Raw genomic sequence first — 23,112 nt, 5'->3', positions numbered from 1 at the left:
AGAAAACTCGATCCGGTCGCCGAGCGAAAATCAGGGCAAAAGTCGTGTAGTGTGAACCAGGCAAAACGCAGCAACGTGCACTAGGCTCACGGTATCGGATGTTTAGTATCGGAGCCTCGTTTGCGAAGTTAATGAGCGCGGTATCGGGCAAATACCCGATACTAGTATCGGTACTCATGCATCTCTAATTATTATATATTAAATTAATACTTTGTAATCAAGTAAAAAAAAGAATGAGATTGTATAACAGTAATGTTGTCTGTGTACGCCTGTGAGTTCAGGGAAATACAAAAATACAAGGTTGGGCATCCTACTCTCAGGCAGCGTTTAAAAGGCTGGTGATCGATAGCTGGGCACTGACGGGAAATGGACAGGGGCGAATAAATGCACTCTCTCAAAAACTTCCATCAGAAAAATATAAAGAAGAAAAACAGGTAAAAAAAAGAGAAAAGCCTGCTGGGAAATCAAAAAGAGGTCTGAGTCCAACTCCTCAATTTAGAGGAAGGTGAAAGAGACAGACGGAGACAGTAAAAGCTGAAAAGTGCTGCGATATTTTCCAACAATTTTGCTGAAATGTGTTTGGAACAGTTTGGCGGCGGAGGGCTAAATGAAAGCGGAGGAGAGCACGAGCTCGCCCTACACATCAAACGCATTTCCACTCGAGCCCAAATCAAAGCCCAGCCACGACGCGCTCCGTCTCGCCCCTCTATCGCTCCCGCTTATTTAAATTCCCGTCCACACTTTAATGAGCAAAAAAACGCTGAAAAAGTAATGAAGTGAATTTTGGAAGAAGTGTGTCGAATCGCACGATTAAAAACGTGACCGGCTCTTAGCCGCGCGGCCTCTCATCTACATCCTCCCGTTTCCTCCAAGCCCTCCCCTCCGGACGCCCACTTTTCCACCCGGCTCTGGCGGTTCTACGGTAATTAAAGCGCCGGCTGCAGCTAGCGCGCCGCCGCTCACCTCGGGTGTTTTCCCGATACAGCTGGGCGACGTGAAAAATGACTGGCGTGTTTTTATCCAGGAGAAAACCTCAACAAAGCGTTTAAGTGACGATAATTAGAAAAGCATCAGTTTAAAACTCGCAAATGAGGAATGTGCCGTGCTGAGAGCTTTACACGTTCGTTTAAAAACTTTAAAATAGATGCAGATGGAGGAAACAGCAGCTGGAGGTTCGGTGGGAAGTAAATCTGCTTTTTATTTATTTATTTTTTGGGCTAAGAACAGAATATTTAACTACAAATGCATGAAAACTGGATTCTTCCTTCTTAGATCCACTGTTACTACACAACCAGTAAACCAACGATAATGTTAATAACATTAAAACCACCTCCTTGTTTCTACACTCACTGTCCATTTTATCATCTCCACTTACCATATAGAAGCACTTTGTAGTTCTACAATTACTGACTGTAGTCCATCTGTTTCTCTACATGCTTTTTTAACTTGCTTTCACCCTGTTCTTCAATGGTCAAGACCCCCACAGGGGTATTATTTAGGTGGTGGATCATTCTCAGCACTGCAGTGACACTGACATGGTGGTGGTGTGTTAGTGTGTGTTGTGCTGGTATGAGTGGATCAGACAAAGCAGCGCTGCAGGAGTTTTTAAATACCGTGTCCACTCACTGTCCACTCTATTAGACACTCCTACCTAGTTGGTCCACCTTGTAGATGTAAAGTCAGAGACGATCGCTCATCTATTACTGCTGTTTGAGTCGGTCATCTTCTAGACCTTCATCAGTGGTCACAGGACGCTGCCCACGGGGCGCTGTTGGCTGGATTTTTGGTTGGTGGACTATTCTCAGTCCAGCAGTGACAGTGAGGTGTTTAAATACTCCAGCAGCACTGCTGTGTCTGATCCACTCATACCAGCACAACATACACTAACACACCACCACCATGTCAGGTGCTGAGAATGATCCACCACCCAATGACCCACCAGAGCTCAGAGCCAGTCCCAAGCCCGACCCTAAAATACGGGAGCAGCCAAAAAAAGTGTGTGTGTGTTGAAGGTGTGTGTGTTGATAACTTACCCTGGCATCTGTAACTTTAAACTCTCGGAGGATGTACTGAGGCATGTTGTACTCGGCCATGGGGTCCACTACAAAGTACTGGTACCGGGCAGAGCGTTCGGCTGGCCAGTACTGATGGCACTTTTCCTACACACACACACACACACACACACACACACACACACACACACACACAGTTACTCCCAGTCTCATGAGTCATTAACACAAGCTGATGCAAATGCACAGAGATTGTTGCCGCCAGACAGAACGAAGCAGCCGAGCTTCCAGAAATAAACCAACAGAACCGAGTTAAACACATTTCTTTAAAGCAATATTTGATTTTGTGCTGTTTGACAGGAAATTAAGACTTTCGTAATGTTTCCCTAATTCTATTCTATTCTATTCAATTCTATTCAATGGTGCTTTATTGGCATGACAAATATTTACACTCGTACTGCCACAGCTTTGATGAAGAAAAAATTTATATGCTAAATAAAAGATAAAATAAACATAACAACAACAATAATAACAACACTGGTACTACCACCTACTATGAGTGTAATAACAATAATAATAAAATATACTACAATGGCAACACTCCTATTATTTGTCTTCATAAACAATAATGATAATAATAATAATAATAACAATTAATAATAATAATTAAAAATAATAATAATAATAAATAATAATAAATAATAATAAAAAATAACAATAATTATTAATAATAATAATAATAAACAATAATTATAATTAATCATAATATTAATGATAATAATTAATAACAACAATAATAAGCAATAATAATAAATAAACAACAACAATAATAATACTAATAAACAATAATAATAATAATAATTACAATTAATAAATAAATAATAATAATTGATAAAAATAACAATCATGATTGATAATGATAACGATTTATAATAATAATAATAAAAAAAATAATAACAATAAATAATAAACAACAAAACAACAATAATTATATTTATAACAATAATGGATAATAATAATAATAATAATAACAATAATTATAATAATAATGGATAATAATAATAATAAATAAATAATAAATAATAATAAAAAATAATAATAATATAATGGATAATAATAATAATAATAATAATAATAATAATAACATTATCCCTAACCGCATGGAGCTAATCGTTTGGTTCTCGGCTATTTAGTCACTATAAGAGAGACACAGCTCCTCACATCCACACACACTTACTCTGCCCATCTCTCTGAGCTTGGTGAGCATCACCACGATGGTGGAGTTGTTCTCCCACAACATGCGCCAGAAATCCTCCGTGGTCTCGGCTAAGGGGCCTTGAGTGGCGATGTACGCCTTCTGCTGCCTGCACACACACACACCAGCACATACGCATCATGCTAACCATTCACTACATGAAATTCTGCATCCAAGCGGTCAGATTATAACCAGTTTATATATATATTATTATAACCAGTACTGCCCAGATGCTGCATATAGCTAAGCCGATGTGCAGCTCTGTCAGGCTGGAGGTAAAAAACCACAGGAAATGCTCTGTAGCTGCAGGGTACCTGTATCCGTCGATAAAGCTGGAGTTGATGTAGTCTGAGCCTTCCAGCCCTCTGATTGGCTGCAGGCACACTCGAGTGGTCTCGTACGGCATGATGTTAACCAGGCGGTTCTTGAACTTGTTACAGGGCAGATTGGCGCTTATAAACCTCGACGTGTGGGCCTTGGAGTTGGCCAGTCTCTGCGAAGATGAGCACAACAGAATAAAAAAAAGCTGTGAGTGGGCAAACAGGGCAGCAACTAAGAGTTTTACTCACATCATCTGTACGGAATAAACTGAATTATGGCACATTTTAGTGGATAATTGTTTTTTATTTAAACAAATTCATCTTGCCATACATTGTTTTTCTGAATTGTTAAATTGTTAAATTCGTGCTGGAGCCTATCCCAGCTTTTCAGTGGGCGCAAGGCACACAGTAACACCCTGGACGGGGGTGCCAGTCCATCACAGGGCAGACACACACACACACACACACACACACACACACACACACACACACACACACACACACACCTATAGTGCAATTCAGTGTCTCCAATTAACCTGACTGCATGTTTTTGGACTGTGGGAGGAAACCAGAGCTCCCAGAGGAAACCCACACAGACAACAGGCGGCAGTGCTACCCACCGTGCCGCCCTATTAATATTATTATTATTACTATTAATATTACTATTATATCTATGATTATTGATATTGTTATTGTTATTATTAAATGTTTAAAGTTTGTCTACAGTCAAACATACAACGTACAACTAACATATATTTTACAGAGCCCAGAGAAGGAAACAACTCTGGGGACCAAGTGGCTAAACGACGTGTTGCATATATTCCAATTTGACACACACACACACACACACACACACACACACACACACACACACACACACACACACACTGCCCTAAGGCTGTGGTATTCTAAACCAAACTGGGACCTGGACCCACGTATGACAGTCAGAGCTGATATGATGGACACAATCTGTCCCAGTTTCTGCTTCAGCAGTTTGAGTCAGAGAATCCTGGTATGGGATGAATATCACACTGATGAGTCACATCACGTCAGGGTGAGTCTCAGCTTTCAAGTCTGTGTGTGTGTGTGTGTGTATGTACAGTGTATCACAAAAGTGAGTACACCCCTCACATTTCTGCAAATATTTCATTATATCTTTTCATGGGACAACACTATAGACATGAAACTTGGATATAACTTAGAGTAGTCAGTGTACAGCTTGTATAGCAGTGTAGATTTACTGTCTTCTGAAAATAACTCAACACACAGCCATTAATGTCTAAATAGCTGGCAACATAAGTGAGTACACCCCACAGTGAACATGTCCAAATTGTGCCCAAATGTGTCGTTGTCCCTCCCTGGTGTCATGTGTCAAGGTCCCAGGTGTAAGTGGGGAGCAGGGCTGTTAAATTTGGTGTTTTGGGTACAATTCTCTCATACTGGCCACTGGATATTCAACATGGCACCTCATGGCAAATAACTCTCTGAGGATGTGAGAAATAGAATTGTTGCTCTCCACAAAGATGGCCTAGGCTATAAGAAGATTGCTAACACCCTGAAACTGAGCTACAGCATGGTGGCCAAGGTCATACAGCGGTTTTCCAGGACAGGTTCCACTCGGAACAGGCTTCGCCAGGGTCGACCAAAGAAGTTGAGTCCACGTGTTCGGCGTCATATCCAGAGGTTGGCTTTAAAAAATAGACACATGAGTGCTGCCAGCATTGCTGCAGAGGTTGAAGACGTGGGAGGTCAGCCTGTCAGTGCTCAGACCATACGCCGCACACTGCATCAACTCGGTCTGCATGGTCGTCATCCCAGAAGGAAGCTGACGCATAAGAAAGCCCGCAAACAGTTTGCTGAAGACAAGCAGTCCAAGAACATGGATTACTGGAATGCCCTGTGGTCTGACGAGACCAAGATAAACTTGTTTGGCTCAGATGGTGTCCAGCATGTGTGGCGGCGCCCTGGTGAGAAGTACCAAGACAACTGTATCTTGCCTACAGTCAAGCATGGTGGTGGTAGCATCATGGTCTTGGGCTGCATGAGTGTTGCTGGCACTGGGGAGCTGCAGTTCATTGAGGGAAACATGAATTCCAACATGTACTGTGACATTCTGAAACAGAGCATGATCCCCTCCCTTCGAAAACTGGGCCTCATGGCAGTTTTCCAACAGGATAACGACCCCAAACACAACCTCCAAGATGACAACTGCCTTGCTGAGGAAGCTGAAGGTAAAGGTGATGGACTAAACCCAATTGAGCACCTGTGGCGCATCCTCAAGTGGAAGGTGGAGGAGTTCAAGGTGTCTAACATCCACCAGCTCCGTGATGTCATCATGGAGGAGTGGAAGAGGATTCCAGTAGCAACCTGTGCAGCTCTGGTGAATTCCATGCCCAGGAGGGTTAAGGCAGTGCTGGATAATAATGGTGGTCACACAAAATATTGACACTTTGGGCACAATTTGGACATGTTCACTGTGGGGTGTACTCACTTATGTTGCTAGCCATTTAGACATTAATGGCTGTGTGTTGAGTTATTTTCAGAAGACAGTAAATCTACACTGCTATACAAGTTGTACACTGACTACTCTAAGTTATATCCAAGTTTTAGTTCTATAGTGTTGTCCCATGAAAAGATATAATAAAATATTTGCAGAAATGTGAAGGGTGTACTCACTTTTGTGATACACTGTATGTGTAACCCAGGAATGGCTTTAAATAGTCCTCAGGGATGCCCAGTCCTCCTCACTGCAGCTAGGCTGGAGATTTAATTACCCACGGTCCCACTCTTCAATCTGTCTCGCGTGTGTACACACACACACACCACACACACAGTAACTGCAGTGATTTGGCTGCTCAGTGAATCACAGTGGAGGGTGGAGAGAAGTAAAGGGCAACATGACCATGAATGGCACGGCTACGAACCATTTGAACCCAACGACGACTTTATGAGCTTCCTAACACACAAACACTGAGCTGAATCTTGTACCGGGAACAAACAAAGGTTATAAAATAGGTAAAAATTAAAAGAAAATCAAATTAAACCACCTAAAGTTTAAATATATACATAAAAAACCTTACTATAATGAAGTCTTGTGGAAATAAATTAGCTGTCATGTCACAACTCAAAATTATAACAGTACTACTTTTATCTGAGCCCCTTGACCTCAATCATCACCACTGTACTGTAGTACTATACACTCTCACCCTCCCACGCTTACTAGCCAACATGACGAGGGCTGGAGGGGACGACTGTTCCCCTTTTAGAGCATCAACAGCAGTACGTCTGCAGCCTCTCCCTAATTTTCTTTTCTTAATAAGAGCAGGTCCTGATTTCCTCCCGCTCGTCCTCCTGCGTCTTTTCATTATCATCAGCTAATAATCAAAGCCTCCCGCCGTTTCCTTCCCTCCTGTTATTAGGCACACCGAATCTCTCCCGCTCCTACACTCACATCATTTGTATGGGGACGGCAGGGTAAAGCTCTTCCCGGGAGATGAGGGCTGAGCGCCGCCGCTCCTCGCCCGACAGATGCCTCTCTGCGCCGCCGAGGGTAATTTAACAAACGATTACACGCTGTAGTGCAATACGGCGCGCGCAATTAGGTCAAGAGCCGCTCGGATGCGAGTGGGTTTTAATGGGTTTTATCACGTAGCAGCGTGTCAACAGCTCTTCAGTCCAACAAAGACACGAACCTTTCAGAACTGAAGCTCACAACCTCACGGCGTTCTCATCGTATAGCTGGTTATAAAAAGCCAGACTGGTGGGGTATAATGGCACCACAGAGCAGACGTACGATACAGGTCACGTCTCTTACAAAAAGTGCTCATTTGAAAAGCTACTGGTGGGCTGTGTTTCCATTTATATATGCTTTTTATATAAATAAAATCTGTCCTGATCAAAATCTGTAATGTTTACGAGACTGTTGGCATGTATATGTTGACAAAGTGACAAAGGGCAATATCCTAAAAGGGTGCTGGGCCACCATGAGCCACCAAAACAGCGGCTCGAATCAAAATGAACAGTGGTAGCCTAGTGGGGAGAGGTTTAGGCTATCGATGGAAAGGTTGAGAGTTTGAATCCCAGCTCTGCCGTGCAGCCACTTGGCTCCAGGGCCGCCGTACGGTGGTTGACCCTGTGTTTTGACCCTGTGTTCTGACCCCAACTCCCAAACAAGCTGGGATATGCAAAGAAAGAATGTATATATGACAAATAAAGGCATTCTATTCTATTCTATTCTATTCTAATAAGTTCTATAGGATAAGATGGGGGAAATTCGCGTGTTACAGCAGCTCCAGCACGGCTATAGTAAATAAATATTGACTACATAATTGCAATTACTATTATACAGCAGGGTGGCACGACGGCTCGGTGGGTAGCACTGTCGCCTCACAGCAAGAAGGTCCTGGGTTCGATTCCCAGGCAGGACGGTCCGGGTCCTTTCTGTGCGGAGTTTGCATGTTCTCCCCGTGTCTGCGTGGGTTTCCTCCCACAGTCCAAAAACATGCAGTCAGGTTAATTGGAGACACTGAATTGCCCTATAGGTAAATGGGTGTGTGTGTGTGTGTGTGTGTGTGTGTCTGCCCTGCGATGGACTGGCACCCTGTCCAGGGTGTTACTGTGTGCCTTGTGCTCATTGAAAAGCTGGGATAGGCTCCAGCACCCCCCGCAACCCTGATTGGATAAGCGGTTAAGAAAGTGAGTATTATACAGCAGTATGACAAATTACAACTATATAGGAAAACACTATATATACTATATATACATGTGTGTCTTATGTAATGTAAAGTCAAGTGCAGGAAAAGGTGTGGGAGAAGGATCTCTGAGTTGATTGTGTGTGTGTGTGTGTGTGTGTGTGTGTGTGTGTCAGTGGGCACAAAAGAACGTCTGAAGGGCTCCGTTTTGCTCTCGGGTGGAATGAGGCTATGACTAAATGATCTGACAAACTATACTGGATGGATGGATGGATGGAAACACCAAGCTCTCAACAGCTCTCCACTCAAACGGTGTTTTGATAGTGGTGAAGAACCCTCAGTGGTTAGAGCTCTGTGTGATCAATCAGAAGGACAAAAGGACTATAAGCAATCACTGTTGGGCCCTTGAGCGAGCTGTTTGTGCTCTCGGCTTACCCGGCTCTTGTGATCAGTGGATTTTCATTGTACTGTACAGTGAGGTCCATACAGTCCTGACCTTAAGCCTATTAAACACCTTTGGGATGAATTGGAACACTGATCCAACACACTTAGCATGGTTGGGTGTCCACATACATTTGGCCACACAGTTAATGAATCAGTTCATGAATTACCTTAAACTCCAGCTCCATGCCCGTGACGTGCTCGCCGGTCTCCACCTGCGCCAGCTTCTGGATGTAGGAGAACAGGCTGCGGGCGGGCACCTCGGTGTTCCCACAGGCCACCGCCTCCAGCAGGGCGTCGTGGATGAAGCTGTACTGGTCCTCCGTCTGCACCATGTAGTTCCTCTGGGCGCGCATCAGCGTCACGTGACCGTAGATGTCCACCGTCTTCTCGTGCTTGATGCGCTCCAGCATGGCGTCGATGACGATGAAGCAGCCCGTCCTGCCCACTCCGGCGCTGAGGGCGAACACGGAATGATGGAAGTCAAGTCATGTGACCAAGAAAGCTTTAGACATTGCGCCGTTGTTTCCTATGGAGTGTTCTAATCTAGAGGATAAGGTACTGGACCAGTAATCGAAAGGTCGCTGGTTCAAGCCCCGCCACTTTATCCAAAGCGACTTACAATATACAGTCTAAGCAATTGAGGGTTAAGGGCCTTGCTCAAGGGTCCAACAGTGGCAACCTGGCAGTGGTGGAGTTTGAACCAGTGACCTTCTGCTTACTAGTCCAGTACCTTAACCGCTAGGCTACAACTGCCCTGAACCGGAACTGGTATCGGTTGGACTAGAACAGCACTGTCGCCTGACAGCAAGAAGGGCCTGGGTTCGATTCCCCTGTGATAGACTGGCGACATTTCACCCAATGACCCACTGCAACCCTGACCAAGGGATAAAACAGGCACTGAATGAATGAATGGGTGAATGATGTAAGTGTCTCACCTGCAGTGGGCGATGATGGGCCCTGCATCGGGAGGGTTGCAGGTCTTTACCCTCCTCAGGAACGCCAGGAAAGGCGTCGGGTACTCGGGCACGCCGTGGTCTGGCCACGCCGTGAACTGGAACTGACGGACCTCGCGCTTTTCACTGGAACCGTTCTGGAGAGCAAGACAGAGCAGGAAATAATGAATGAAACTGTATATATAACTACAGACTGACGCTGTTCACATCACCAACACACCTGCTGCAATCGACCGAGAGATACACAGAATCCAGAACTCTGTAGAATAAACAAGCTGCTCCAGTCACGAGAAGATTTGAGTTGAAAGAAACACGAGAGCTTTTAATTTCTGTTTCTGTGCAGCAGGAATTTCCTTCAGGTTTTGCAGCTCGGTGCTGAAGTTTGCTCGACAGAGACCGCGCTGAATACATGAATAAATAAAAAAGGTAATTACGCCCGACTCGGCCTAGTTTCACTCCGGATCTCTCTTCTGCTGTGTCTGCTCGAGCTGGTCTCTGCAGGAAATACACTACAGGACCAAAAGTATTTGGACACGTGACCGTGAGCTTGTTGGACATCCATTTTCAAAAACAAACGCTATTGAATTAGAGTGACCTCAACAGCCGCTCTTCTGATAAGGCTTCTCACAAGACGTTGAAGTATGTCTGTGGGAATTTGCGCACATTCATGCACTGTGTTCCATTCAGAAGGTTTGGAATTCATTTACAGAATTGCATTAATGTGTTTGCGGTGTGTCGTCTCACAACAAGAAGGTCTTGCGCCCATTGAAAAGCTGGGATAGGCTCCAGCACCCCCCACAACCCTGACTGGATAAGCGGTCAAGACAGTGAGTGAGTGTGAGTGCACTAGCTACACTATATGGACAAAAGTATTGGGACGCCCTTTCTAATTATTGAATTTATGTGATTCAGCCACAACAATTACTAACATGGGTAATAAATCAATTATATAAGAGAAATCATTCTTTCAGCTTTGCAGCAACAGTTTAGGGAAGGCCCTTTGACATGAAGAAAAGCTCGGTTTAAAGACGGCTTTGGAATGAACTGGATTCCTAAATTCCCACAGAAACGCTTCAAAGTGTTGTGAGAAGCTTTCTCAGAAGAGTGGCTGAAAAGATCACATAGAGGTCACTTTAATTTAATACCATTTGCCTTTGTAATGTGATGTCCAACAAGCTCATGATCAGGCGTCCAAATACTTTTGGCCATACAGTGTACACTGCTGATTTTCCCAGAAACAACGGACTCAGGAAAAATCCTGATTCCCGTGTTTGTATTCAGCTCGTGTGTAACTATAAAGCTCAGTGACCTGCACGCTTTACCCTCCACCTACTGGACCGCTGAGTGTTTACGCCGCACCGAGCTGCCAGTCACCTATAGCGCCCGTCCCTCTGCTCAGAGACGACAAGGAGGTCGTGTATGTTTGCATTTGTGTGTGTTAGCAGGACTGTGATGTAAATAAAGGGCAGGACATTAGAAAGCCTTTCAGAAAACACTTCACTGCTAGTGTTTCTGCTGGTTGCTGCCTCGGCTGCAGGGCAGACAGGCGTCGGCCCCCGTGGAGATGTGTGTGTGTGTGTTTGAGATGAACGCTGTTTTTATTGTGTTAAAACCTAATAATCTGAGCTTCCCCCCGCTGTATTATAAAGTGGGGGAGGTGTTTCTGTGGCACGAACGTCTCCCCTCCGTGGTAAACGGCATGAGACTTGCTTACAGTGAAGAAGAAAAACTAGATGCATGTAAGCGAAAAATATTATAAATAAATATAATGGTATATTTTAATTTATTATAAGCTTAATACAGGGAAATTTACTCAAAAGAGGCCCCTAATATTCTGTAATAACGCTAGAGCTGCAGTGTAACCCTACGCTCAGACCGGCAGCGATTTTCGCCTCTTGTCGCCCGAATCTTTGATCGCTTATCGTCCCGTGTTCACACCGGAAGCGTCATCATAACCTGTGGCCGTTTCGTTCCCGTTGTTTAACTGACGCCAAGCTAAAAAAAAGCAAATACCACAGCAGTACAGGGTACCGTTCTGGATAGTATCTACAGAGCGCACAACTATTTTATCACGAATCCTGGAGGGAAACTCATTGTTTATAAATTGTATGTGCAGTCAACATGGCAAGAAAACTGTGTTTGTCCTTTGTGATGGTTGCCATCTATTTGCAAAGTTTGACACCTAAACCTCCTCTGGTAGGAACTATTCATCTAGGAGCCACAAAACGGATCCGTAAAGACGAGCTGCTCCCTGTTCCGGTCTGTTATGTTCTGATATTTTGTCACATGTCGTGTCTTTATTATCGCTCCGGTATCGAGTCGTACCTTGTGTAGGGAGAAGGTGCGTACGCAGAAGGTGGCCAGTTCGATGGTGTCCAGCAGCGTGACCTGGGTCATCCCGTAGGTCTCCGTCCCCCGAATCGGCCAGTACTGATCACACTTCACCTGAGGAACACAGAAATATGTGAATATTACCTGTGGACTGGATTTTATTTATTTATAAGGATTTAACGTGTTTTAAAGACTTTGGTTACATTTATGACAGGACAGGTAGTTACTGCTTACACAAGATCCATCAGTTCAAGTTTATTGTCAAACACAGTCTTTAGTATCTTCAATTCACCAGAGCACGTGTTTGGACTGTAGGAGGAAACCGGAGCTCCCGGAGGAAGCCCACACAGACATGAGGAGAACATGCAAACTCCACACAGAAAAGACCTGGAGCGCTCCACCTGGGAATCGAACCCAGGACCTTCATGCTGTGAGGCAACAGTGCTACCCATCGAGCCATCGTGCCGCCCATAAAATAATAATATTAAAAATACTAATTCATTTGAAGACTGTAAAATAATTTCTGTACTGATTTTATAACCACATGTGTATTTAAACCCTATGACCCAGATAACAGAGGCTAAAAACAAGCCCGTCAGGTAAACCGAGCTGAATCTGCTCCCCTTCCCTCCATGCTGGGCGTGTCGGGAGCAAACCGAGCTGACTGACAAGCGTCTAGACGTTTCAGCAAGAGCCCGTCGGTCCGTACACACACGCGTCTAATTCTGGCACGACCCTGAATGAATCAAGGTCAATCAAGCTGGAAAATAGTCCCAGCGACAAGATCCGACTAATTATCCAAAACACGTTATTTTACTGCACTGTTTATCAGGAAAATACACTATAGGGACAAAAGTACTGGGACACAGCTGCTAAAAGGTGTAAACAATTGCATTAACAGTTTAGGGAAGGTCCTATTCTGCCCTGTTTCAGTATGACTGTGTCCCTGTGGACAAAGCGAGCTCAGTAAAGACATAAAGAACCCTGACGTCATCTCCGCCCCACTGAACAGCTCTGGAATGAACTGGAACACTAACTGAGGCCGCATGGGCACAAATTCCCACATACAAAGTTCAAAGTCTTGTGAGAAGCCTTCTCAGAAGAGCGGCTGCTGTTATTTGATTTGAAACAGGACGTCCGACAAGCTCGTGGTCAGGTGTCCGAATACTTTTGACCATATAATGTAAGTAGACAGTCGCTTTTAGGCAGATAATATTAGGCGATGCTAAAGAGGGCGTTAGGAGGGTTTGAAAGCTGAAGGATCAGGTAAATGAGGTGTGGAAGGTTCAGGTTGGGATTCTGGATGGCTGATTTTGGTGAAAGGAAAACCTCCCACTGAGGGAATCTCCATTTTTTTTTCGGTTTTCCATCTCTCTCTCTGTCGGTCCGTCTCTCCGTACGTGTTAAATGGTCCTCGCTAGCCGGGCGGAAGTGAGAGATAATTGTCAGCTCAGTCGGAGGCCGAGCGTCTTCCTTTTTCTCCTCCACGTCCCTTTTTTTTTCTCACTCAGTCAACCGGAGATGACATTACGGCGGAGATAATGTGTAGCCGTGTGTTCTGTGAACCGAACTACTTTTCTGCTCTTCACGGGGGGCTTGTCATCGCAACGTGAAAAAAATCCCTAAAAGACGTTAATGGATTTGTGCTCGACGGTTTAAACAGTTTCCAAATACCTGTCAGTGCGGCTGTCGGTACAATACAGGCGGGTTTATAATATTTTGGTATACACACGTCAAAATGATTTAATGATTGAAGTTCATACCACACACACACACACGCACAGATCTGTACATCACTAATAACATGGACGTGGGACTTTAACCGATCTTACCCGCGATTTCTCTTCTAACCGCGTCATCATGACCACGGTCGCGGCTCTCTGCTCCCACACCATCCTCCAGAAATCACCGAAGGTCTCAGGCAGAGGGCCCTGCGTGGCGATGTAAGCGTTCTGCTTCCTGTAGCCGTCGATATAGTTAGCGTTGATGTAGTCGCTGCCCGCGATGCCTGGAAATGAAGAACAGAGAACATTACACCTGGATGCTCTGATCAGCCGTTGTTAAGAACGTCGTTACGGCACGCTGTTGTGCGATGATGCTGGAAGCCGGTGAGAAGCCGAGGCAGGGCCGGACAGGAGGGTTGTGGGGGGGGAGTTTGAGTGGAAATCCATCACAGGAAATAATTCAAACCTTCAATTGAAGCCATCACGGCCGAGACTCTTTCTCGGTCTCGCTGGCTCTTTCTCGTCTGGTGGCCGCCGGCACACAGCGTGGTGATTTACGGTTTGATTATGGTGGTGCTACAAGCCGGAATTAGACCAGGCTCTCAGCCACAGCTGCCCGCCACCTCCGGCTAGCTGTAAATCTCCCCTAAAGCGGCGCTCCTGATTCCCTCGGACCACGAGATGGGCGGCACGCTGATCCAGGATCAGCAGGAACAGCAGGAACAGCGCAATAAGGTACGACAATAAAGGTGTGGATGTGGCGGGATCTGATGATGCATTCTAATGGGTTCAAGTATCAGAACATTTTAGAAATCATGAAGGCATGAATGGCAACCCCACCCCGCCAACAGGCACAGCTTGTGCCCAGCGAAGGTCCAAACATGGGGCCCGCTCTGGATAAAGGCAGCTCCCAATAGGAAGAAACCATGATAAATCAAAACACTTCCACCTGGAGCGAATTAACACTCAATGAGGTGAAGGTGACTGTCAGCGAAGAGCAAACTACACATCATCTGTTCCAACTGTGCCTCCATGCCCCCTCTGATGGCCATATTTGGCAAGGCAGAAGGACATGATTCTATAACTGAGCCCTGCTGCCCATCTCCATGACCTAGAACCTTTTTATTACTTACAATTATGACCCAAGGAAGCACAAAAATCGAGGGTTGAAGGTCTTGCTTAAAATATCAACAGAGGGAACTGAACAAGTCCAGTACGATAACCAATGAGCTCCTACTGCCCTGGCGAAGGACCCACAGTTGACAGACTGAGGCAGAAATATTATTTGAGTGCAGATCATCCAACCTTCCCCTGCAAGCTTCCAACCACCTAAATCTTCTCAAATCAGCAGGTTATTAAGTCCTCATGATCCCATTCTGCCAAAGTAAGTTACTAAATAACAGCCAAATAATCTAAATGTGATCATATAAAGAAATGAATCCATTACGTGGAGACTCATCAGTTCTAATGTCTGCAGAGCAAAATAAAACAAAGTTAATTATACAGCGGGAACAGAGCAAACACCAGGCCGCCGCAACAAACTGTTGTTTTGGTGCTTAAACAAAGTGCAATGAAACACCCGACTGGCTTCATTCTGCACGCTACAGAGACTCCAGCAAAAACGAGCAATCGAGGAGAAAACAAAAGCGTCCCAGCCTCCGTCTGACAGAACGCCGGCGCCACGTAGATCTTTAGTCACAGATCAGCGAACAAAAGACGAGAACGCGCTCCAGTCGTTCCGCTGCTGCGACTAATGGCGGAATCAGCGCGGTGTAAAATGAAAATTTTTAACTCCAGTAATTTGTGTGTTTACGTGCGGCGTGTTTGGATGATTCCGCTGCGTCGTGTCAGAGCTCGGCTTAATGGGTCTGACACGAAGTGCAGCGTGGGAAATAATCAAGGTGAAATGAAAAAAAAAACAACCCAAAATAATAACAATCACAGGGAGGAGGAAACTGTCGATAGCTTTTCAGCTCCTGATAGAAAGTGGGAGACGTTTTTCTCTTTTTTTGGTAATTGGTTTGGAAAGAAAAACAGCAGGTACGTCTTTCAGCGCTGATCGTTTGGAGGCAAACTTTAATCAAAAGAAACATTAAAGTTTTCCTCACGTCTGAGTCAGAAGGAAAATAATAATGAATTTTTAAGCAGCCGTCCAAAAAATCTGAGAACCGTTTTCTCTTACGCCGCTAACAGCCAATTAGCCAGGACACGGGTGGTAATTGAAATTGGCTTCTTTAGTTTGTTTGACATTAAAATAAGTATTATTGCTCAAATTAATGTAATTAGGAGAAGCTTTTAACCACAAGTCTAGCAAAAGCACGCCTGCAGGTCCTGACCTGTGCTGAATACAGTCAGTACTCTCAAACAGAAGTGTTTTAATGGTTTTTCACTGTAAGGAACAACTACGCTATACGATCACCTGACCATGAGCTTGTTGGGACTTTAACGTTGTAGTTACCCGACATTTGCACCTAGACTGACCACGAGCTTGTCAGACACTCCATTTAAAAAACAAATGGTATTAAACACATAGAGTGACCTCTATGTGATCTATTCAGCTAGAACAACAGCCACTCTTTTGAGAGGGCTCCTCACAAGACTGTGGGAATTTGTCCCCATTCAGTCAAAATATGACAGTATTTCTATGGCTGGGCTCTGACCCTGGTCGAAAAAGCCTCAGCTGATGTTCCGGTTCATTCCAAAACTGTTGAGTGGGGCTGAGGTTAGAACTCTGTGCAGGCCACATAAAAGGACTTTCCCTAAACTGTTGCTGCAAAGTTGGAAGCATATCATTCCTTATAATATAATAGATTTATTAGCCAATACAGTGACCCAATACTTTTACATAGAGTATATTTGCCTGCACTCTTTGTTCTGGAGTATTTGGGAGGTCAGGTCAGGTTGGGGTTGAGGTCAGAGCTCTGTACACGTTTCTTTATACTAAACTCATCAAACCCTGTCATGCTGGATAAAGCATATGATTCATTTGATGCAATGATCTATCTATCTATCTATCTATCTATCTATCTATCTATCTATCTATCTATCTATCTATCTATCTATCTATGTCTGTGTCTGTCTGTCTATCTATAGTCTATCTATCTATCTACCCATCCATCTGTCTGTCTGTCTGTCTGTCTGTCTGTCTGTCTGTCTGTCTGTCTGTCTGTCTATCTATCTATCTATCTATGTCTGTCTGTCTATCTACCTATGGGTCTATCTGTCTGTCTGTCTGTCTGTCTGTCTGTCTATCTATCTATCTATCTATCTATCTATCTATCTATCTATCTATCTATCTATCTATCTATCTATCTATAGTCTATTTGTCTGTCTGCCTGTCTCTATCTATCTGTCTGTCTATCTATAGTCTATCTGTCCATCTATCTGTTTGTCTATCTATAGTCCATCTATCTACCTGTATGTCTGTCTCTATCTACCTGTATGTCTGTCTCTATCTATCTGACTGTCTCTACCTGTCTGTCTGTATCTATCTATCTGTCTGTCTGTATCTATCTCTCTATCTAGTGTTATATACATTGATACATTTATTCTGCTAAACGTCTTTTATTATTATTATGTAATATCATTGATTTATTTTATCATTGTTCTGATTGTACCGTACAGCACCTAGGACGACTGGATGTCCCCGAGAGCGCTTTATAAATAATCATGACCTAATTTGATTGTGACTGATTTCTAAACGATGACTCTGGAGGACTGTGGGTTTGTGGACGCTCACCGTCGATGGGAGCCAGAATGACTCGGGAGTGGTCGTAGGCGATGACGTTGGCGTAGCGGTTCTTGGGTTTGTTGACCTCCAGGTTGGAGTGCTCCCAGGTGAACTGCTGTCCCGGATCGATCGACTGCGTGAGGAAGAAGAAAAGAAACAGAAGAAAAAACGATGAGCTACGTCATTTCATATCAGATACGAGAGCAAAGCGAGCGGCGCAGAGATAAACCAGGTAACCAGGTGAAGTGAAATGACAGAAACGTTAGGCTGTAATTAAAAGCTCGCCGCAATGCACTCGCATACTGTGGAGCGTCTAGCTGGAGACTTTCAGACAGATCGCTCCCTCGACAGTGAATAATAGCAGCAGAAATATTGATAAAGGATTGTGCACTTCCCCCCCGGGAGGAAATGGATGAGGGGGGCGAGGAGGAGGAGGAGGAGGCATCTCGCTGGCTTAACGCTTGCAAGATAAATGCCGTCGCACTCCCTATATGAGAATTTCTGCATAAATATTCTATTGGTCGTCGAGGTAATTTAGTATTCCATTATGATCCTGAGCCGCACTCTCTCCGACGGCTTGCTTTCTCTCTCTCTCTCTCTCTCTCTCTCTCTGTTCCACTTTCTCTCACCTAGCTCTGGGCCTTGAAGGATGTTTTCATTTCATGTAGTGCCAATTCCGGCTGAAATTGGGGCTAAATAAGGCCCGGTTAAAGGTTTGATAGAACAATTTCGAGTGCAGTAATTACTAAACGCCCCCTGCTGGTCGTGCTGCGTCACTACAGCTCGACTGTGTCTGAGTACACATTCACTTCTCAAGAGATTTCATTAGTGTCATTAGTGTGACAATGAATCTGTAGGCACTGATGAATAAACTGAACTGAAACTGACATGAATGGACTATAACTGATTTGGTTTATAAGTAAAAATTCAGAATTTTTGGGCCTCCGTACATGTGGGTAAAAACAGTCAGCACTGTGTACGGAGAGACACACCCTGACAGCACTCAATCAGCCAGCAGAGGTCGTAATTGCATTAGTTATGAGAGAGAGACCCTATCCCTGGACGGGGCGCCGGTCTATCGCAGGGCACACACACACCCATTCACCTATTGGGCAATTCAGTGTCTCCATTTAACCTGACTGCATGTTTTTGGACTGTGGGAGGAAACCGGAGTTCCCGGAGGAAACCCACACAGACACGGGGAGAACATGCAAACTCCACACAGAAAGGACCCGGACCGCCCCGCCTGGGGATCGAACCCAGGACCTTCTTGCTGTGAGGGGACAGTGCTACCCACCGAGTGGGATTGTTAGTAATCAGGAGCTCTTATTTGTTTTTATTATAAAAGACTTTGTGGCCCCGTGTTTGTGTATTTTTTACTCCACCTGGCCCCCAACAGAAAAAGTTTGGACTAGAACAACCTCCAAACGTCTGGGAAATATTTTCACAGGATCTTGGAGTGTGCCTGTGGGAATCTGTCCCTATTCCGTCGCACCCATTCTGTTCAGATGAATGAATCAACTCGAGTCAGATCGTCAAATGAACATGAGCAGGCGTTTGAACAGTGAACAACTGAACACGCCCCTATCTAAAGAGCTACTCCACACACACACACACACACACACACACACACACACACACACACACACACTTCATCTTTTCCCTTCAGCACAGCTTGCTACTAAAAACCAATCTGTCAGTAAGCAGAGAGCTGCGCCTGGCACACACGGGCGCCCCGACGAGCAGCCATTCATCACCTAAATAACAGAATTAAAATCACACTTCTCCTTTAATTCCGTCGTTTATTTTTTCTTGAGAGGAAGCGACGGGGAGACACAGCGAGTCCATACGTGCGCTAACATGAACGTTACCATGTTTTCATTTTGTTATTTCTCAGTAGGCTGGCTGAGGCACCGGGGTGTTGGCTGGTACGCCAGTGGAGGACATGTTTATAGCTTTATAGCTGCTTTTATGCATTTCACTGCAGCACTCAGATGTGCTCGGCTACATTTATGAATCGCACCATTATAGATTTTTTTTCCGTTTCCATAATGTAAAAAGCGGAGGTTGATTAACGGCGCGTACCGCACGGCACAGCCACGTTTAGGTGCAGTAAGTGTTTGAAATGCCAGAGCTCCCCCGAGTATCACTATCCCGAGCGTGACTGTGTTTTACGGCGCGCGCTCATCCTAGCGTGAACCCGACGAGGTGGAGAGGCGCGGGTTCTGCTAATATAACGTGGCGGTATACAGTCCTGCCAGTTTATTATGCAGCCCGAGCCTTGTAGCTCCGGTGCACATTTTCAGGTCCTGTGATTGATTCAGGGCCGATCGCAGGTGAGCGTCGGCGTAACAGATTTACATTCACATTAGCGGCGTTTAGCCGACGATTTTATCTAAAGCGACTTTTAATTGTGATTGAATGCAGTGTGAGCGAATGAGGGTTAAGTGCCTTGCTCAAGCGGTGGCGGGACTTAGAACCGACAACCTTCTGATGACTTCTGCGTACGTTTTTATCTAAAGCAACTTTAGCAAATAAGGGTTAAGAGCCTTGCTCAGGCGGCCATGGGGCTTAAACCGGCAACCTCCTGATTACTACTCTGGTACCTTAATCACTGAGCTTACATTTACATTTCTAGTATTGAACAGACGTTTTTATTTAAAGCGACTTACAATTCTGACTGAATACAATGTAAGCAAATGAGAATTAAGGGCCTTGTTTAAGCAGTGATGGGGCTTAAACCAGCAACCTTCTGATTACTAGTCAAACGTCACCATAATCCTTACATTTACATTTCTAGTATTTAGCGTACGTTTGTATCTAAAGCGACTTTTAATTGTGATTGAATGCAGTGTGAGCAAATGAGGGATAAAAGCCTTGCTCAAGCAGCGGCGGGGCTCAAACCGGCAACCTTCTGATTACTAGTCAAACGTCACCATAATCCTTACATTTACATTTCCAGTATTTAGCGGACGTTTGTATCTACAGCGACTTTTAATTGTGATTAAATGCGGTGTGAGCAAATGAGGGTTAAGGGCCTTGCTTAGGCGGTGGTGGGGCTTGAACCAGCAAACTTCTGATTACTACTCTGGTACCTTAATCACTGAGCTTATATTTACATTTATAGTATGTAGCGGACGTTTTTATTCCAAGGCAACTTGCAACTCTAATTGAATACAATGCAAGCAACTGAGTTAAGGGCCTTGCTCAGGCGGCTGTGGGGCTTAAACCGGCAACCTTCTGATTACTAGTCAAATGTCACCACAATACTTACATTTACATTTACAGTATTTAGCGGACGTTCTTATCTAAAGCGACTTTTAATTGTGATTGAATGCGGTGTGAGCAAATGAGGGTTAAGGGCCTTGTTCAGGCGGTGACGGGATCCATGTCTGATCACATGGCTAAGACTGAAGCAGGGGCTTCTTTTTTTGCACAGCTTGCTCGAATGTGAACGGTGTCACTCGTGCTCCAGCAGCTTGTTTTTTCCCCGGCAGGTGAAAACACACTCGATCTTTTACTCGCCTCAATCAGTCGAGCCTCCGTCTGCCTCTTAAGTGTGCTTTCTCATTTGTCCTGGACCCGAGTTTGTTTGATACGTTTGGCTAAGTGGGAAAAGTCATTTTCGAGCCCGGGTTCGAGCTCGGGAGACAATCAGTGCACCTTATGAAATCCTGGATCAGGGGTCCGTCTCTAATGAGCTCAGGTGCAGGCGGCATCATGCGAGAATGAGATCCGCACTCGAGGTCGGGAGGAGAGTTACGCGATCGGTCGAACGTATCGTGTCGCATTCGATTCGGTGTTTCGCGCTGGCAGAAAGCAGGAGGCTGTAAAAAATAACCCAGATTCTCTATTTTTTTAGTATTTAATAAACTGGGATGATTTCTTGATGCGCCCCTTTAAGGAGCTTCTGTTTTGCACCAGTAGGCCTTGTGTGTGAGTGTGTGTGTTTTTTTTTAATCGGATCACATTCAAACATCCAGACAGCCTTGGTAATGAGATAGTGGTATCTTTCTGGGTAGAGATCAATGTTTGGAGTCAAACTAGCCTCATTTATACTTAGAGAAGTCACCAGCTAGTCAAAAATCACTAACAAGGAACTCGAGCGCCGAGTTCAAATCTCAGCTAGGCAGACACAATTGGCTCGGGGAAAGAAAGGGCTGGACTGCTGAAATTATGACCTCTGCTGGCTGATCTGTGGCGTCTGCAGACGGGGGATAATGGAGAACGGTGCGTGACCCTCTGTGCGCCATACAGATCTTCATATGTTCATATTTTTTTTAGAAACCCATTACTGGGGGTGAGTATCAGCATAGCAGAGCTACATACAAATTAGCCGCGTTAAGTGGATGTTTATACCTAAAGCGACTTGTAATTGTGATGAATGCAATGTTAAGGGTGTTGCCCAAGCGGCAGCGGGGCTTAAACTGTCAACCTTCTGATTACTAGTCCAGTACATTAAATGCTGAGCTACTGCTGCCAAACATTACCATGATAATTACATTTACATTTATAGTATTTAGTGTAAGTTTTAATTTAAAGCGTCTTTTAATTGTGATTGAATGTGTTGTGATTGAATGAGGGTTAAGGGCCTTGTTCAGGCGGTGGTGGGGCCTAAACCAGAAACCTTCTGATTACTACACAGGTACTTTAATCACTGAGCTTATATTTGCAGTTATAGTATTCAGAGGATGTTTTTTTTTGTTATATCCAAAGCGACTTACAATTATGATTGAATACAATGCGAGCAATTGAGGGTTAAGGGCCTTGCTCAGGGGCCCAACAGTGGCAGCTTAGTAGTTGTGGTGGGGCTTAAACTGACAACCTTCTGATTACTACTCAGGTACCTTAATTACTCAGCTTACGTTTACATTTATAGTATTTGGAGGACGTTCTTTTTTATATCCAAAGCCGCTTACAATTCTGACCGAATACAATGTGAGCAATTGAGGGTTAGGGGCCTTGCTCAGGGGCCCAACAGAATAAATGTTCATATTTTATAATAAACCCATAATAAACTTATGAAAGACGTATTGGTTCCAAATATTTAGTCACAAAAAAAAGAGTAAAAGTTAATTCTGTACTCACCTCATATTCCTGTGAGAGTTTGAGGTTGTCGTTGGCTTTGAGCAGGTCGGTGTGTTCTGCCAGCTCGGAGATGGGTATGGGCGGATGGTTCATCATTCCTACATCGACACCAGAAAGACAGAGTCAGAACGAACCCAGAACGTTTGGGCGAATGAGGGCTGGGAGTGCGGGGGGTGTGCTGATGTGCGTCAACAAGGGTGATGTTATCGGCGCCACCTGACCAGGCCAGAGTTCTACATCCTCCGAAACGAGCGCATTCATCTGCAGGAAATAGCAGGAGGACCCGCGGGGCATCGCTCGGGTAACAAAAACAAACCACGGACCAATTACATGCCAACGCGAGAGGGAAAAGTGGCTTTTAATAGCTCGGCGATAGCACCGCAGTGATGAAATTCATTTTTTCGGGGGAGGCTACGATGATGATAAAAGCGAGGAGAAATACCCAGTGGCGCTCGACAGGGCTGATTGGTGCGGGTTATACGTTTCTCCGGCGACTCGGTCCTTCCTGTTGACAAACACCCTCATCTCGATCTGATTTAGAAAATCAATGATTTGAAACAAATCCAA

General features: G+C 44.7%; 1 protein-coding gene across 6 annotated transcripts in view; it reads right to left on the bottom strand.

Moving 5' to 3' along the window:
• The window catches only part of ptprsa (protein tyrosine phosphatase receptor type Sa), a 265,829-nt gene that overhangs the window by 8,234 nt on the left and 234,483 nt on the right, over window positions 1-23,112 (bottom strand). For all 6 annotated transcript variants that reach the window (XM_063012370.1, XM_063012365.1, XM_063012368.1 and 3 more), the window contains 9 exons: window positions 22,546-22,643; window positions 17,467-17,590; window positions 13,836-14,011; window positions 11,998-12,117; window positions 9,655-9,809; window positions 8,887-9,172; window positions 3,579-3,757; window positions 3,247-3,373; window positions 2,034-2,159 (listed from right to left, as the gene is read on the bottom strand). In XM_063012370.1, the coding sequence (XP_062868440.1) occupies window positions 2,034-2,159; window positions 3,247-3,373; window positions 3,579-3,757; window positions 8,887-9,172; window positions 9,655-9,809; window positions 11,998-12,117; window positions 13,836-14,011; window positions 17,467-17,590; window positions 22,546-22,643 (1,391 nt within the window). The remainder of the gene's footprint in view (window positions 1-2,033; window positions 2,160-3,246; window positions 3,374-3,578; window positions 3,758-8,886; window positions 9,173-9,654; window positions 9,810-11,997; window positions 12,118-13,835; window positions 14,012-17,466; window positions 17,591-22,545; window positions 22,644-23,112) is intronic.

Source organism: Trichomycterus rosablanca, chromosome 17, assembly GCF_030014385.1.
Source record: "Trichomycterus rosablanca isolate fTriRos1 chromosome 17, fTriRos1.hap1, whole genome shotgun sequence".
Taxonomy (NCBI): Eukaryota; Metazoa; Chordata; class Actinopteri; order Siluriformes; family Trichomycteridae; genus Trichomycterus; species Trichomycterus rosablanca.
Note: the sequence above shows the minus strand (reverse complement) of the source record. Positions and strands in the feature narration are given on the sequence as shown.